The sequence below is a fragment of the Erithacus rubecula genome (genome assembly GCF_903797595.1).
Source record: "Erithacus rubecula genome assembly, chromosome: 2".
Taxonomy (NCBI): Eukaryota; Metazoa; Chordata; class Aves; order Passeriformes; family Muscicapidae; genus Erithacus; species Erithacus rubecula.
Window position 1 is genome coordinate 51,931,995 of NC_136685.1, and position 17,754 is coordinate 51,949,748.

General features: G+C 36.6%; 1 protein-coding gene across 7 annotated transcripts in view; it reads left to right on the plus strand.

Annotated features, from left to right (window-relative positions):
- The window catches only part of LAMA2 (laminin subunit alpha 2), a 332,349-nt gene that overhangs the window by 170,705 nt on the left and 143,890 nt on the right, over positions 1–17,754 (plus strand). For all 7 annotated transcript variants that reach the window (XM_079297887.1, XM_079297888.1, XM_079297889.1 and 4 more), the window contains exons 13-15: positions 7,572–7,676; positions 8,255–8,466; positions 14,463–14,574. In XM_079297887.1, coding sequence (XP_079154013.1) covers positions 7,572–7,676; positions 8,255–8,466; positions 14,463–14,574 — 429 coding nt within the window. The remainder of the gene's footprint in view (positions 1–7,571; positions 7,677–8,254; positions 8,467–14,462; positions 14,575–17,754) is intronic.

Genomic DNA, 17,754 nt, shown 5'->3' on the forward strand with positions numbered 1-17,754 from the left:
GAGTTCAGAAGGAGCAACTGCTCAACGTAAGTAGGAGTGGCAGAAGTGCTCTCACGGGAGAGCTGATGTTATTCAGTTCCCATCTTCCCTAGAAACTGAGATTTATTACATTTTTCATTTTGTAGTTCCATGTTATAATTGGATGTTTCAACATTATATATTAAACACAATGAGTAGTTGTATTTTATTTAGACATCCAAATAATACAGTCTAGTTCATCAAAGGAGGAAGAGAACTAGGGTTACAAAATGATAACTTTAATGCAGTATCTCAGTAACAGTGAGACTGGGCTGAGTTTATGGATATAATTTTGAAAAATATAAGAAGCTCTTATTGATTTTTTTAAAAATACTTTCCATTTAAAAACTGCTTAGCAGATGTATTGAATTAAAGGAATTGTGCAATAATTTAGTTGGTGACTAAATTGTTTGTGACAAACTGTTTCAAATATGAAGGGCCTGGAAACAGGCATCAGATTGTCATGATTAGGATGGCAGACATTATCACCACTATACCAAAATTATGACTTGAACTTCTGGAGCAAGAAGGAAAAAGCACCAGGACCGATAATCAAAAAGGTTTAAAATGTCTGGTTACATTTGATCTAGTGATATTCTAGCAAAAGCAAGGGATACTTTCAGGGGCTGATTAATGAAGATTCTCAGTAGATTTTAATGTCTTCCCCTGTTATTTCTTCCTTCATGTTTCCATTGTGTTTGAATCTGAATACATGGTATATCTCTGATAGGTGCAGGGTATTCTTTCTAGGGCCAAGTGATCAGATGATTGCTTAGTTAAGACTAAATAGTGTTCTGGAACAGTCTCTGTTGCTCAGATATTGAGCATAAAATAGGGAAGAGACATGATCAAGGTACATAAGAAATACAATTTAGCAGAATTTTCATTGCTCCATATGAGTTGTGCTTACTCTTTGGACAGGTTTTGTCTCCTAAAAACATTCACTTAGGGGGAAAAAAAGTAAAACCACAGATTTGATGGTTCTTTCCGTTGCTAGGAAAGTTTTAAATATTAAGATGTATTGCGAATATGTTGTTCCATTGTCCAATGAAACAACATACAATATTTGTGAAGAAAACTCCTTTGAATAGAAATTTGAATAAAGCTACTTTTCCTTTTACTCTGCCTAAATATATGATCAGCAGGGGAAATACTAAAAATTAAAGCACCTGGATCATAATATTCTGGATAAGATTCCAGGAAAGAATGACTTGGAAATCTTGGCAGTCGGAGTGGTCTGTTTGAAGAAACTGAAGATGACAGTGAATAGTTTGAAATTCTCAGTTTTCTCTTTGAATGTTCAATATGGTAGACAAATTCTTATGGAAATCAATTGAACCAACCACTGATAAGTAGTCAGGCTACTTTGTTTAAACTTACTCCCTCACTTGGTCTACTTCTCCAGAAGCAGTATTCTGAAAAACTGAAAATATGTAGAATGTGGCATCGAATTATACAGAATAATTTTCAGTGTACTTAAGCAAGGAAACTAGGATTGTGAACTAGCTGGCATAGAGTTGGGGGAACTCTAGATGGCAGAGAGCTTGGGGAAAGAGTCCATTCTTTTGGGGGAAAAGTTTAACTTCCCTATAAAGAAAACTCTGACTTTTTTTTAAAGCTAGCCAGAACTATACTGTCATTCAAATAAAACATGATTATTCTGCTCCCTGCTTTATCTGAAATATTGCTCTAATGCCTCAGAAGAGCTTTTATATCCTATCTAAATTCAATCTGTCTAAGAGAGGAGAGTCTATTTAATCTCTAATTGGATCTGGAGTAGAACTAACACATGCAATCTTTACTGAGAGCTATTACTAAATGAAGAAAGGTTTGACGTCTTCTCGGTGATGGTTCTATCAGAATTCTTTTCTAGTCCCTGCCTTCCCTCACACTACAACTAGCTTGCAGGCTGGATCAGCAAAATCCAATTAAATATCATAAATTTACAGCTGGTACTTTTTCATAAAGAAGATAATAATCCAGATGAGAGCTGAATTACTAGTGAAATATTTCCTTCAATACAAGTGAATTAAGTGAGAAAAAGCAGCCCTTGGTCCACTCCCTTCTACACTGAGTAGGTTGCTAGAAAACATATGTGCACTTAGGCATCAGTTAAGCTAGCACATTGTTCGTGTCAAACTATATCACAACTGCTAAGGTGCCAATGAATTATGAACTAACTCTGTCACCAGAAATAAACTGGGAAAAATCTTATTTGATTTAAAGTATTCCCTTCACATGGGTAGTGCTGATATTCTGGTGGCAGATATCTCTACATTTGCTGAAATCTGTGTCATAAAATAAATGTGTACCTAGAGAGTTTGTGAAGGTGAAAGAGTCCAACTCTACTTCAACCTTTTATTGCAGTTCTATTTCATGGAAATTCAAAAAGGCTAGCAGGGAGTGTTAAACTGTGTATGTTATGATTCCATTACCTTCAAACATACTATCTAGTGGAAGATAGTGCCGTAGGAATATGACAGAGCCACTGGAAGCTGGGTGAATATTTGTGTAATTTCTCATAACCACAGCAGCAAGCAAATAGCATTCACAGGTGTATTGGGAAACAAGTGGGGTGTTTGTTTGTTTTGTGGATGTCTTCCAGAATAAGAAAGCATTATTATCTCTTAGAACCTTAAGTTACTATTAGCAGCTTGCTGTGAGACTCCTTGGGTTTTTATTCAGCTGTGTGTTAACATTCCCTACAGAAATGTTCTGCCCATTCATGTTTGTCACCTTTGCGCTTTTTTGCCCCCATTTTATATTTTTTCTGGTAGTATTTGTTCATTTATTATAGTTCTAATTGTATGACCATGTATATAATTATGTAATAGCAAGCAGAATTAATGTTTTTCCAAATCCTTTTACCTTTCTGTATATTTATTGTAGCTATATTGGTCTAATAAAAATATTAACACTCTCAACACTCTATAATGATCTCTAATACAATATGCCAATTACTGTATTTCTGCCACAACCACTAACAGTGGAAAGGGAAAAGAGTTCAATTTGTTGATATTTCTTGATGTTTAAGGATGGAGTTCATTGGTGGACTTGGCAGTGTTGGATTAATACTTGAACTTGCTTTCCAACATAAATGAATCTTATGATTCTATGATGCCTTTTATTTCACTGATTTTGAAGGTCTGATGTTGTATGAGTATTGGTCTAAATCTAGTTCAATGCAGTAATATAATTTTGGTTTTGAAGATGTTGTGTTCTCTTGGATTAGGCTTGACATCCAAGCCCTCATTAGTTAAATCCATTGTTGTATAGATTTTACTACCAAACATCTGAGCAAGGTGTATTTGTTATATTTCAATAATAAATTTCGTGCATAATTATTTATTCGTTTGCAAAATTTTCTGTCTTCCAAGTTGCTTTGTAAATACAAATACAATGTGGAATGATTTGAAGGTTGTCCCTTGGTGGGGTCATTGACCAGCCACTTTCCTTTGGCTCTACAGAGGACTTCTTTCAGTTGCCTACACTAACCACGTAATGCCCTATCAGATGCCCCAGTTCATTTTTAGGTGCTTTAATCACAAACTGAGTCTCTTCCTAAATGACAGAAGAGCATTTTAGTGCTTAATGAGATAAGGGATTGTAATCAGCAGCCTGTTTAATGGAGATAGCTCATAATCTGACGTTACATTTGGCAGATGTTCAGAAGACTGAGACAGCCCCCAGTGCAGTGGGCTAAGTCCTAAACCTTTACAGGCAGAGTTACAAGAGGCATTGGAGAGGCAAAGTGTGAATTTTCATGCAGTAACTCAAGAACAGGATGGAATATAAATCTGTATAAGAAGGAGATATTCTCCAAGGACATTAGAAGGAGACATGCTGACAGCTTGCCTTGGGAAAGCATTGGCAGAGCATTCACCAAGTGCAGGAAGAGAAAGACTTGTAAAGCTTGATTTCCATATAAAGAGATGCAAGCTTTCCTCAACTCTAGCCTTGCTGATATTTGTAGAAATGTTCTTTGTTTTCATTGATGTAAGTAGTTGTGGTTTACTATCACTTATCTTGGCTTAAAAGTAATTTTAGTGGGACAAGAATATAACATCAAAACATGCTTTACACAGGGTAATACTGGGTGCTTCCTCCTACCCCCCAGCTCTTTCACCATTGAGCATAGGCATTTATTCACAGAAAAGGAACCATCTTTTCTGCTTCAATTTTGGTTGACCCTTGGTGTGGTAAAAAGGTCTTGTCTGTTCTCTGGTTTTATCCTCAAGAGCATATAATATAATAGTAGAGTAGTAACTGTGAACAATTGCAAAAAGCCAGAAACTTCTTGGATTAGAGCTAAAATAGCTGTTATTTCTCTCTCCTATGCTTGTTGTTTCTTGGGAGTTTGCGACTTTTGTTGAACACGTAGATTTTGCCTCCAAAGCTGGGAAGAAATAATTGATGCATTAATCTAAAAACAGGTGGGACAGACAACAGGAATTCTGTGGAACTTCCTTGACATTTTGAGACAGCTATTCTTGTCTCAACAATACATGCCTTTGTCCCCAACAAGGCAAACTTTTATGCCCTGTTCTCTTTGGTGTTGATGGTCTCAGATGACAGTCCTTGAAGCAGGACTCTGGATCATGGAGTGATACAGAGAAAAACATGAAAGTAGAGAGGTTTCGTGAATGCCCAATTTCTCTTATGCAGTTATATTTAAAATGCAGTGAAAAGTACTTTTTGCACAAGATGACATGCAGTACATGGACTGACCTCTGAATTCCTTTGCCCGTGAACTTGTACTTTAAATATGCAGAGGAAGGAAATTCCCATTGCAAACAATGACAAAAGGAAGTAGTACTTTTTGGTTTGAGTAAGCTTGAGGGTTTTTTTAATCTGTGTTGGTATTATAGAGCACACAAGGTAAATATATATCCTGAACTGTGAGGTATTCTCTATAATGACTTCCTTTTGGGGACCTTGTCTTCAGTGTGTTCATGATACACGTCTTGCCAGTTACAACAGTGAAACTCAGACTGCTGTGGCTAGCAGAGATCTCAAGAGACTTCTTGGTTATATTCCATCTGTTGAGCATCATATCCAGAGTATCTCTGACATGTTGAACTGCTGCTAATTAATGAACCTGCTTCAACAGCATTTTCGAGTAATTTGATACTGTTTTGACCATCCTTACAATCAGCTCTCTGTATAGTCAGGTTGAATCTTCTTCCTGCCTTCCCTCCAGTTGCCATAAGTAAATAAAAATGGCCAGTGCATTTTTCCAGATTTCTACATTTTGGCATACTATTTTCCTACTTCCTCTGACTTTTCTCTTTTTTTGGACTAGGCAGCCCACCCCTTTGCTTTTGTGTTTCCTGTTTGTTATATATTAGAAATCCCTAATCCACTCTAGCTGTCTTTCCTTTAGGATTTTTTCTTTTTATTTTCCTTTTTTTTTTTTTGGCTTTTTTTGGGGGTTTTTTTGGTTGTTTTTTTTGTTTTTTTTTTTTTCCTGCTTTGTGACCTAGCAGCTCCTGTGTTGGATTTTTATATACTAAGGTATAGGTTATGCAGGTGGCAAAAAGTAAAACCTGTCTTGGTACATAATTTTTATGGGCTGCCTGAAACTGCCTAATCTTTGTTTTCCCATTATTTTCACTTCCTTGAATCTTTGTTGTTAGTCTGAACTTGAAATAGAAATGATAAAATTCTGCAAAAGTTGCTCTTCTGAAATGTTTGCCTACAGCTGAAAGCAATTTTGAGTACTTGTTGCAGCATTTTAGATATCTAGACTTTCTATGTTCCTCTTGCAGTTACAAACCAGTGCTTAGACTTGACCACAGGCAAAATAAAAATGCTGTAACAGCTATATCCAAGGGGAAAAAAAAAAAAAAGTATTTTCAAGTTGTTGTGGTCAAGGCTTTTAAGTAGTTGCATTGGTTCCATCAGGTTTGCACACCATGTAGATAAACATGTGATGCCACTGTTTGCCAGTGACTAAACAGGAGTAGCTGCAAACTCCATCAAGGGTGGAGAGGCCTTACAGGGAGACCTGGACAGGCTAGAGAGTTGGTCCATCACCAGCAAAATCTAACAAAAGCAAGGGCTGGTTTATGTCCCTGGGATGGGGGGCAGAATTACTTACACACACAAATTGTCTGGTGGGAGGCTGGAGAGGAGCGCTGTGGAAAGAGATCCGGGGGTTTGGGTCCATAGCAATGAGCCAGCAGTGCCCTGGCAGACAGGAGAGCCAACCCTGCCCTGGGGAGCATCAGGCACAGCATCACAGCTGGGAAAGGGAGGGGATTGTCCTGCTCTGCTCTGAGCTGCGTGGCCTCACCTCCAGCAGTGTGTGCACTTTTGGGCACCTCAAGGACATCATACTATTGAAGTGTGTCAAGAGGAGAGTGGCCAAGTTAGTATGAGTGCCTTCCAGCTTGATATTCTCCTCAATATGTGATCCTACTATTCTGTGGTTCAAGATCGATTTTATGAATTGGAGGGAATTTTCTGGCTTTACCCTAACAGTTAGCTGTACAGCCCCAGATGTGAGTTTTTTATGTCTTTATTACTAATTCAAAATCAGTTGATTTCCAGGCCTTAAATGCTGGAATGATTTTTCACCCCTTGAATTAGATTAATCATAAAATAACAAAGATGTTGATTTTCACTGCTTTCTGTTACTGTGTGCAAAAGCATCCAGTAGGATAAATAAATATGTCTTTGAGAATAACCAAATTATTCTCTTTGTAAAAGGCACAGATTTTCTCTGTGCTCAGCAGTAGGCATTGGAAGGACAGAAGAATCCGTTGATTTTAATATTCTTGGAGAGGAGGCTCACATTGCAATGAAGTATGAGGCAGGCATATTTAAAAACCAAAATGTAGCTCTTGCAGGATTTGATTTACTTATGCTGCTTCCAGTCAATTAACAGAAAGCATTATTTCTGTGCTGAACTCTGTCATTCAAGTGTGCAGTTTTTGATTTGCATTATACTACATTCCATTTTAATGGAATAACTTGTGTCAATGCCATGGTTCTGGGCGCTAAAAGAGCATGGAAAAAATATATTGCTGTGACACAGGAGCCTGGTCATTGACTTCTCACATTGTAGGCTAAGTCAAACTGAGCTAAAGGGCTGAAACACTCCTTTAAAGTAAATTTACTTGATTCCATCAGGGAAAATTCTTATTTTATTTTAGGCTACGGTTCATGCTAAGAAAAACATCACAGCCCTTTTTTTTTCTATTTTGGTAGTTTGATCCATCAATGAAACTGAAGTTACTGAATTTTCTGTAGGTTGCTCAAGGTGCTGATAAAGCATCATCATAAATAAGGACCATATAACTGAACAAATACACTGGAAGTCTGGTGCAGGTGTCTGGTGGAAATTTGCACAGATTTCTTATCTGTTTCTGATTTCTCTGTTAGTCTGTGGTTTTAAGGAATTCACAGCCTTCAACAGCTGTAACCCTCAGGGATCTGCATGTGGTTTTGCAACACTGGAAATCTACTGATGCTCAAGAAAATTGCCCCCAAAATGGGTAAGGCCCATTTTCTTGTATTTAATTAGATCTTTCTGTCTTTTTATTCCCCAGGTAGCAGCTGCTGGAGGACATCTGAAGTATACAGTCTCCTATTATGTCACAGAAGAAGAGGAAGAAACAGCTAAATTGATGGTTCAATCTGATGTCATCATAGAGGTAAAGTATTTTCAGCCAAAGAAAGAAATACAGAAAAGAAAGAAAGAGACAAACAGAGAAAGAGAAAATGGCCTGCTTTTTAAGATGCCCGGTGTGAAGTCTGGTGGTTAAGGACACAAAACAGAAGGGTGCACATACTTTCAGCTGATTTCTAGTGTGAGAAAATGGATACACTTCAGAAAACTTCAGTATCTCAGGTAGTCTCTGGTATTATTGCAGTAGCTTAGAAAACTATAAAGCTTCCTGTTCATCAATGAAGAAATATAATAGTTGGTCCTTTGAGGTTACACGTTGACATTCTTTTAGGAGATCTGTTCTTTTGCACCTCAGCATTATATGAATTTACTTTTGTCTATGCAGAGCCATGTACCATGACACTAGGTTTTATCTGAATAACCCAAACTTTCTTTTCCACATCTTTTCAACTCTATCAGGCAAGCCCATTTCAGGTTTATGAAAAGTGAATATTATTCCTGATATTTGTTATTCTTGTTAAATATATTATTCAACAAATCCAGTGGGCTTTTTTTTCCATTACTTTTTTCATGTTTAAGTCTCTCTTTCATGCCTCTCTCTAGGGAGGTGACTTGAAAATCAGCACTCCAAAAGGGATAATTCACCTGCAGCCTTCTGAAGAGCACACAGAAGAAATTGTGCTGAAACCAGAGTCTTTCTCAGTGCATGGCACCGATGTTCCCGTCAGCAGGAGGGAGTTCATGACTGTCCTTGCAAATGTGAAGAGGATCCTCATAAGAGCCACATACAGCAATGGGATGAATGCCATCTACAGGTGAATATGAGGAACGGGTCCCTTTGCTACAGGCAGCTTCTCAGAAGAGTTGTTTTCTCTCTTCAGAGAACAAGGCTGATGTAATTTAAAACACTTTAATTTATGATCGTGAAATCCATAGCATTCATTTACACTTTCAAACTTTTGCTAGTATGTTTTTCATTTTGGGTAGACAGGAGGAGGAAGGCAACAGAAAGAAGCAGCCTTTTTAAGAAATGAAATTACATGGACTATTAAGGCATGAATGACAGTTTTATAAATATGTTTATTTTGTGAACACAGTAATTCCCATGTATATGGTAAATCATGGAGAGTGGTAATAACATGCTGAAGTAGGAAATGATATATTGCTTATATATTGTTTTTCCCATTTAATGACCATACAGGGCCACATTAACAATGAACCAGAGAATAATATCCTGAGTCTCCAAGCTGGAAAAGTGCCTCAAGGGGAATTTTCTATGTTTTTAATCAGTACCACACATAGAACTGGCTAATCCCAAAGCCTTTCTCTTGATTTATGTCAGGATGCTGCATGGACTGCTCAAATTCAGTGATTTGATGTGAACTCTTCTGAGTCCTCTGATACAATTAAAGACATATAAGATGATACAGTTGTTCTATTTCAGTTGCAGTACGTTTGAAACTGTAAAGCTCATCTTGCATTTTAAATTTTCCTAAATGTATGAAAAAATAATTCAGATGAGCTAAAAGAAAACTTCCCTCCTGGTACTGTGATTAACATTAATAGTTAAGTGGCATAAGTAATATTTTTAAAATGTGTAATGAAATTGATTTCAAAGTAGCTTTTTACTCACAAGGCATGAAACCTGAAATGCTCTCTAATCTACACCTCAGTTGATTCAGTGGCATAAGCCGTAATTTGGAATGGAGGGATCTGATAGCACATCTAGTGATTATTTGCTGAGAGCACAGGCACAGTTTTTGCTTCTGTGAAATTTCTTGAGTAATCTAACCATAATTTGAATACTTAGGTAATTAAAATATATCCTGAATTGAAAGGCAGGTTGTGTCAACAGCATGCAGTTTTCTGATTGGAGCTTTAGCAGTGTAAATTCTTTTCCTGCAAAAGAATTCATATCTCTTCGGTCTCTGTCTTTTCCTGTGGTTAATTAGTATGCATTACATCTCTGTAAGTAAGTTTGTGAATTATAACTAGCATGAATTTGGGCCAAACTGATTCCTAATTTGCTCATTCAGTCATCAATCAAAATTCTTTTGCGTCTCCTTTCATCCAGTTTGAAAGCGTTTCATGGTCTCTCAGCTTCCCACTCTGGTTTTTGAGGAGAGCCAAAACACCAGGCCAGAGCTCCCCTCTTTTGCATTATGAGCAGATCATGAGAAGGTGCTAATTCACAGCTTACAACTGAGACTAGTGGGAGCTCAATGAGTGATGATCCTCTGCTCTCTTCTTGCCAAACCATTATTCAAAATTTTTCAATCTAGAGGAGTGCAGGAGCAATTTTGGGGTGAACAGTAGGGGTGTTTATGCTGTTTTTAAAGCAGATATGTAAAGCTGACTTTCTTTGGGCCAGAAGTCTTACTGAGTAGTATTGGAAATGCAAACTTTTAAAGGAGATATGTATAATTGATTTTTTGTGGACAAAGGTGTTACTTTGGGAGTTGTATGGGAAACACAAACTTCAGTTATCAGAGGTTCACATATGTTTGAGTATTGACATTTGTACTAGTAGGAGAAGGGGGTTCTCCTACAAAAAGCTCTTTGGCTGGGCAGTTGTGAAGAAAGTGCAGTGCTGGGTGTGTAATAGCTCCATCCTGCCTAAACTGTGGAACAGCATGGGTGGGATGGATGAGATCCCCTCTGGGCAGCAGTGTAGAGCTCAGGTAAGCACACACACATGGAACTGGCATAATCTATAGAATGTACTTTGTAAGTAAGATATGGCAGAGCTGTCTGGCAAATTTAGAAGACTGTATATCACTGCCTGCATCCCTGATTACTGCTTTAGCCATTTGGTCATGTGTGGTGCCTCCCTGTTTCACAGTCTTGTTCATATTCAGCCTTTGGGAACAGTTAAGTGCTGTGTTACAGATAATTTTCTGAAAGCATTATTTTAAAACACACTTTGAGAAGAGCTCTGCAATGCACATATGGTTTAAGCTTTGCATGTTGGTAGCCATCAGCTTCTAGGTGTAGTGACATCACAGTTGTGAAGATTGGTCCCTTAAAGACAGTGAGCTAAAATGGAGCTAGGGGAAGGAACAGAAGTGATTTTGAAGAGTATCTGTTTTACTGGAAATGGCCTTATATTGCAGGTACATTTCTAGCTGTCCCTCTGATGTCTCTTACCAGAGAAGAATGCTGTGGTTGCTGTATTACTGTGTAATAAAGTAAACAATTTTATTGCATGCTCTCAGAGTGCTCATTGTAGTTTCACATGACAGAAGAGAGGATGTGAAATTTCAATCACAATTAAACAAATTAAGTTTTTCATCTTTGATTTAAATGTAGCAATGATAGCTTCACCTGTTAAAGTGGGATTTACTGAGTGAAGTCTCCTCAGAATATTCATGTTCCCAGGCACCTGTTGTAGCAGCAGCAGCATCTATTGCCGTCCAGCCCAGTTTATGATCTGCTGTGTAGGGATATTGCTAATTTTCAGGATGTGCCTCATTACTGACTGTTTTATATTCTCTTTGACTGTCATTCATGCTAAGACATACTAGGTGCAAAGCAGTGCTCATAACTCTTAAGATCATGCAAAATAACTCTTTTCTCCATATTCTGCCCAATTAGTTCTTCAGGAAAAATGTAGGCCAGATGAAGATGATGTTCTTTGTGATATCAAGGGGTGATTAAGGACTCCAAAGGAGTTGATGTTCTCCAAAGGAAGACACTTTTGAAAAGAAACAGTGTAGAGCTAAACCTTAATAGATAAGTAGATATGAACTAAAAGGTTTTTATTGTCTTTAAACAGGTGTGTGCAGTGGACAGATGGATATTCCTTTGAGAGGGTTAAGAGGGTCTGGCAGAGAGACAGAAATATTACAGGGTTATTAGACCTGTTATGAATGACAATTTCTGCCTCAAAGCACCAGCAGAATTATGCAACATCCTAATTAGAGATTGCTACATTAAGCAACCTGTTCATTTAAGTACTGAAAGTTTTCAAAATGGATAATGTCACCACATGTGTAAGGCTTCCAAGGGTGCTATTATAATCTGTGCTTAAAAAGGGACCAGAATGGAGGCATAAAGTAACTTTCTTGCAGTCGTGTAGAGAGAGATTTAAAAATTCAATGGAGCTGTCTCCAGCTGGCAAGAGCTTTAATTCTATTTTTACCCTTGTTTAGCTTAACCTACTAGAAACATTAGTTAATCTGTTATGCTTTCAGGTATCCACTAAACAATATTAATGCAGTAATGCTGGGTTTGACTCAAGGATGGTTTTGTTTACATTTTTTCTAGGTTATTTTAAGTTTGCAGTGTTGTTACTGCTCTGTGGCATAATTAGGAACCTTTCTTATATGAGTGGACAATTAGATGATCAAGTAGGATGAAAACTGAGAATACAGAAGTGCAGCAATCAATCTGAAATTGAACCCAGCTTCTGGGTTGAGAACCGAATCCTTCTCCAACTTGAGAGAGCTTCTGGATGGTTACAGTTAAGTCCATCTGTGGGAGAAGCAACAGGCCAAGAAAAGATAACTCTCTCTTACTGTTTTGTTTGAGCTAATACTGTTAGCTTGTGTTTCAAAGAAAGTTTAGTAGCACTGTTTATTCAGTTTCAATATTCAGACTGGTCACTGATGTTAAGTGTTGCAAACATGCAGATAGGCACTGGAAATTGGAGTGCTGAAAGAGAATAGATGGCTTGCAACCACACAGAGAGGAGTCAGTGCTAGACACAAGGAGAAAGAGGGAAGAAGAGGCCAAGGGTTTTTTTCCATATGCAGAATTGGCTCCGAGACAAATGAGCAATGATTGGGTCACTACTTCATGTGCCTTATGTAGCCAATGTGATTCAGACGCCTGGCACAGCAGACAGTAAACTATGCTGATACTGCCTGAAACGTCCCCTTCCCTTTTAATCTTGTTTGTTTTTAGAAGTCAACAGTTGCCTGCTGACAGTAACAGTCAGCTTAAATATTTGGTCTTGATGTCTAATCTCAAATTGTTCATGCATCTCCAGGATCCAGTGCCCCATTACTGCCAGCATTATGTATTTTAATGAATGCAGAATGGCATTGAGGAATCAAAATTGCAACATCAAAATGGGAGAAAAGAAAATCACTGCAGCTTTCTTCACTGAGTAACTGTTAATGCTAAAAACTGTTAAACACATTAAAATCCCATTTAGCAAATAGCAGAATGTAATGAAAATTGGAGCAATTCAGTGAATACAAATGTGGGATAATACTGGGCGGATTGTTTCTGTATGTTAGTGCTACTCTGTTCCAAGATCAATGCTAAGAGGGAATCAGCTCTAGTTCAAAGGAGAAATAAAATTTGACCTTTTATTATACAATTGTTTCTTCATTTACTGCTTGTTTTCCTTAAAATTTTAGATTTTTTTACTGGTAAAGCAATCACTATTTTATGTCTAATATCCTAGAGACAGGTTATCTTATTGGAAAGAAAAATAAAAGGCAAGATTGAAAAATAAATGTACAGCATTAGAGTGATTACACTGAAAAGTGAGAGAGATTTTACTGAAGATCTGGATAGGAATAAGCATCATTCTCTTTAAACAGTATCAAGAACCTGTTACAGAGTTTCTAGTATCACCTAATCAGATTGAAGTTTCTAACTGCGTTATGCACAATGGTAATCCCTCCAAAGTCCAGTCATATTTCCTAGTGTTGGTAAAGTTTCTATTTTTCTGAAACTTTTATCCTAATTTCAGAAATTTTCCCTTTTCTTCCCTGTTACCTTTCATATTTAACTTGTTTGGAGTAGTCATAAAATTGAGTGGGAAAATATTCTGTTTTAAGCTTTCCTCCAACTGCTGAAGTAACAACAAAATATTTTTCTTGGATGTTTTCTTGTCCAAGGTCATCCAAATAATTTTCAGGATATTTTTTGCAGCCAAAACATAAATGCCCTATTATGAAAAGGAAAAAACCTTTCTTAATAAAATGTAAATCATTAATAAAAGGTATTTTCTGCTGAAGACAAATTCAAAACCAGCTCTTCAAGTAGCTCTAGTTATCAAACACTCTGTTAAAATTACTGAGTGGAAATAGAAGTAATTTAGCCTCTGTAATATATTAATGTTCCTTCGAATTCTCATAAGAATTAAACTCCCAAATCCCAGTTTCTCTCCATAGAAAGATACTTTTGAGGTAAATTACATCTTTCTCTCATCATACTGCCATGCTTTTGAAATAAAAATCATGGTCACTGTTCACCTAAACAGCTGTTTAGCTGGCACTGGAGAGACCTGGGTATATGGCAGAAGATTTCCTTTTTTTTTTTCATGTACATGCGTTTTTCTTTCATATACATAGTACTTAGATCGTCAATGCTTCTGGACAGGGCTGACATCTTTCCCAGAGGTTATATCTCCACAGTAAAAATATATGTCCAAATATATATCCCTATATCCAAAACTTAGTAATGTAATATTTTAGAAGGCTGGGATAGTGGTTCATAATTTTTTAAGGCCTTGCTTAGTGTCAGATTTGCTCTATATGCAGCTGCAATGCAAGTTGGCACATGTGGCTTGCAGGCCAGAATAGCCTTCTATCCCCTGGTACAGTGCTGTAAGACTTTTTAAATCTATTTTTATCGGTGGGTATCTGACCATAGTCACCCTCACATGATGAACAAAAATAGTAACAAGCCTACAGACATATAGTTTAGGAAGAAATAGATTAATATGAAAACCTCCTTATTTTTAATCAGAAAAACAGGAACAAGCCACTGCATGTCACTATGAGTATTTGTTGTGTTCAGCTGCACATATTCATCTGATTTGCTGTTTTTCCTGTTTCATTTCTGTTACATCCAGATTAAGAAATGTTATTATGGAAGCTGCTGACCACACTTCAAGGGGGAGGAGGGTAGCATCTGCAGTGGAGTTGTGTGAGTGTCCTCCAGGCTATGATGGAACTTCCTGTGAGGTGAGTATCATGATGCAATCTAGTTCAATCTTGCTAACACTGTGATAGCTGGAAGCAGACAGTAGACCCGTGCTGGTAGAGAATAGTAAGAGAACTGTCCATTCCTTTTAGAAATTTGCCATGACTTGGCTAGATGCCTTTATTTCCAGGTGATGGTTCATTATATCTGATAATATTTAAAATCGAAGTTTTACACTCCTGTGATGATTTCCAACTTACAGAAAGACATTTTGGTTGATAAAAAGAAAGTGGGAACAATATTTGTGCTTTTTAGCCAATTGATAATACAAATGGATGAGCACAATTAGAGGGGAAATGGCAGTTTTCTGACCTGTGCACTGCAAAGATGGATCGATTTATTTGAGTCAATGGGATTGAGTTTCTTCTTTTATTTTCCCAGAGGTTTGCCATTTGCCTTGGAGTTGTTGAGAATTGTGCTCTTCTGTGTCGCTTTATTTTGGTCCTATAACAGATAATAATGTAGGCACGTGCTCAGAAAAGTACCCATTTCCCTAACAAATTCATTAGTTCCCACAGAATGTGTTCATACAAGTATAAGTATGATTAACTACATCACATGGGCATCGCTTAGGGTAAATAGAAGCCAAAAAACATTCTTCAAAAGCTTTGCCTTCAAGGAAATAGTTTCAAACACCAAGATGCTCTGCTTCACAAAACTACAAACGGTATGCCATTTACACAGGCACTCTAGGCATTTGCTTGTCAACTCTCTTTTTCTTTAAAAATTTTCATGCTTATATGTGATATTTAGGGTTTAGAGTCTAGTCTCATGCCAAGTGTGGTTGGTTGTTGCTGGGGCTAGATGAGCTAATGTAGAAAGAGGGCCTGAAGGAATTAATGGATATTTCTGTCACTCTCAAAATGATACAGATGGAAAAATAACTGGAGAAAAATAGTTTTTACCTCGGCTGAGATATAATTTTAAAGCCTGATCATTGTCTGTCTGCTCAATTATTTTAAGAAAAATGCTAGATGCAGTATTGCTGTATTTCACACTTTTGTTCACTTGTTCATTTATTCTCCCAGTGCAGGTTTAAGCATGAGGTCCAAGAGAGTAATTGGAAAAGCCCTCATTGCAGATATTTCAGTATCTATTTTTGTTGTAGAAGCTGAAGGGCTTGGGTGGAATTCCTGTCTTGGTGTTGCTGAAATTGTCTGTCCAACATTATGTCCTTCAGTGCTAAACCTTCTCTTCAATCATAAACTGTCCCTGAAATGAAATACATACCTAAGGTCATACAAGAGAAAGCACATATATGTAGCTGCAAATTTAAAGTTTCTATGCATGCTAGTGGGCATAGAAAAGGAAAAAGGTTAAGTTTAAGATTTCCAGACAGACAGTAGTTAAGAAACTATGGAAAGAGAAGTTGAAAGTGTCTTTTTTTTTCCCTAGTTGCCATTTTTGTTTATTCTTCTGTATATTTTCAGCCTTGCTCAACCTTTTATTTCTGCCAGTTTCAACCAAGCAGAGTGTCATTTTTATTGATTTTTTTTTGCAGTTTTTTTTAGTTCCATTTTCTCTTCATTATTTAATTCAATGTATGTATTTGGCATAATGACAATGTGGTACCTGGCACAGATGCTGCCACACTAAAAACAACTATTATTTTCTTACTTTCATGCTATGAATGTTTTGACATTATCGTCCAAAGACAACAATCCCATTTAAATTATGCTTTCTCTTTGAAGATTTTCCATTATATAAATTTGGAATTTAGTTTTTATAAGACCAAATAAAATATGTACATTTTTGTTTGTGTAGGAACACAGAATTCCAAGCATGGGTGAAGCAGATAAAATTTTAAATTTCTAATACCAGTTGGACTCTTTGTGGTAGTTACTTTGCTCCACTCATGAATTTTCTAGCTTTTGTCAACATCTTCACATCTAATTGCTCTTCTCCCTCAGATTTGTTCCCGTTCTGTGCCCTTTTACTTCTGCTCCAGAAGGAGTTGTGTTTAACTTGAATCACTATGATGGTCAAGAACCTTCCCAACTGTTCTCAACAATTTCTTTTCTTGAGATCTCAATCTGTAATCTTTTAGCTCTTTTCTGAGCCCTGCTATTGATATTTCATGTCTCAGCTCTTAAAATTAGTAACTTTGGAGCCTTGTCTTGAGCAATATCATGTGTATCTGTGCACAAGAAATTATTTTCAATCACCAAAAGAGGGAAAAGATTTATAGATGTGTGCAGAAACCACTTGCATCTCATGCCACAGAAAGAAAAATACAGCAATTTATTTTAACCTGTTTTTAGATTTTTGGATTTTATAACTAGATTTTTTTTTTTTTTTTTTTTTTTTGTATTACAAGATGTTTTTAGAAATATGTAACCAAGAATGTAAAGAAGGAAAAATAAGGACAATATCTCAGGTTTTGGATTTTTTTTAAAGAATAATTTCAATTAATCTTTAGATTACTTTCAGTTTTTCAAGAATAAGACAAAAAGGGACATTTTTATTTTTATAAAGAAGATTCTGTTTGTTACCATTTTGGAGAGTGTATGTGATGGGGAATAGATTTTCTTTATTAAATTATACTTTTAATATTCTGTCAATGCAAAACTTTCTCTTTGCATTATCCAGATGCTTTTGAAGGTCATAAATCTGTCATGCACTATTTTACCTTATGTAAAATTATTGGATCATGTGAGCAGTCTTATTGTAGAAGGATAGCTTGCAAAATCTATAAAGACATTTGTGAGATATATAGTAAGGAAGACCACTGCTTGACATCATATTATGAGCAAATGGAGTAGGTGAATTTTCACTGATGAATCACAGTTTTATGGTGTTACCTTTCCTACAAAATTACTGGCCATGCATTTAATATTCATTTGAATTTTATATTTAAAAAAGAAAATTAAAATTACTATCTTTAAGGAGGATAATTTGTAAATAAAAGGATAGTCTTGTTTTCAGCCTGTGCTTTATTTCAGTGTAGTCTTTTGCTGAAGTCCCAACAATTCTAAATGGTATTTTAATTTCTCTTTGTGCCTGAACTCAGAGAACATTTTTGTTGTTTTGAGTGTTTTTTCATCCTTCTCTCTCCTTCAGTATTTCAGCTTCTGGCTGTTTTTCAGTCTGTACCTCTTGCTTTCATGCTTTCATATTTCAGTTCTTCATTTTTCTGCTTTATTTTACCATTTCAGAAGAAT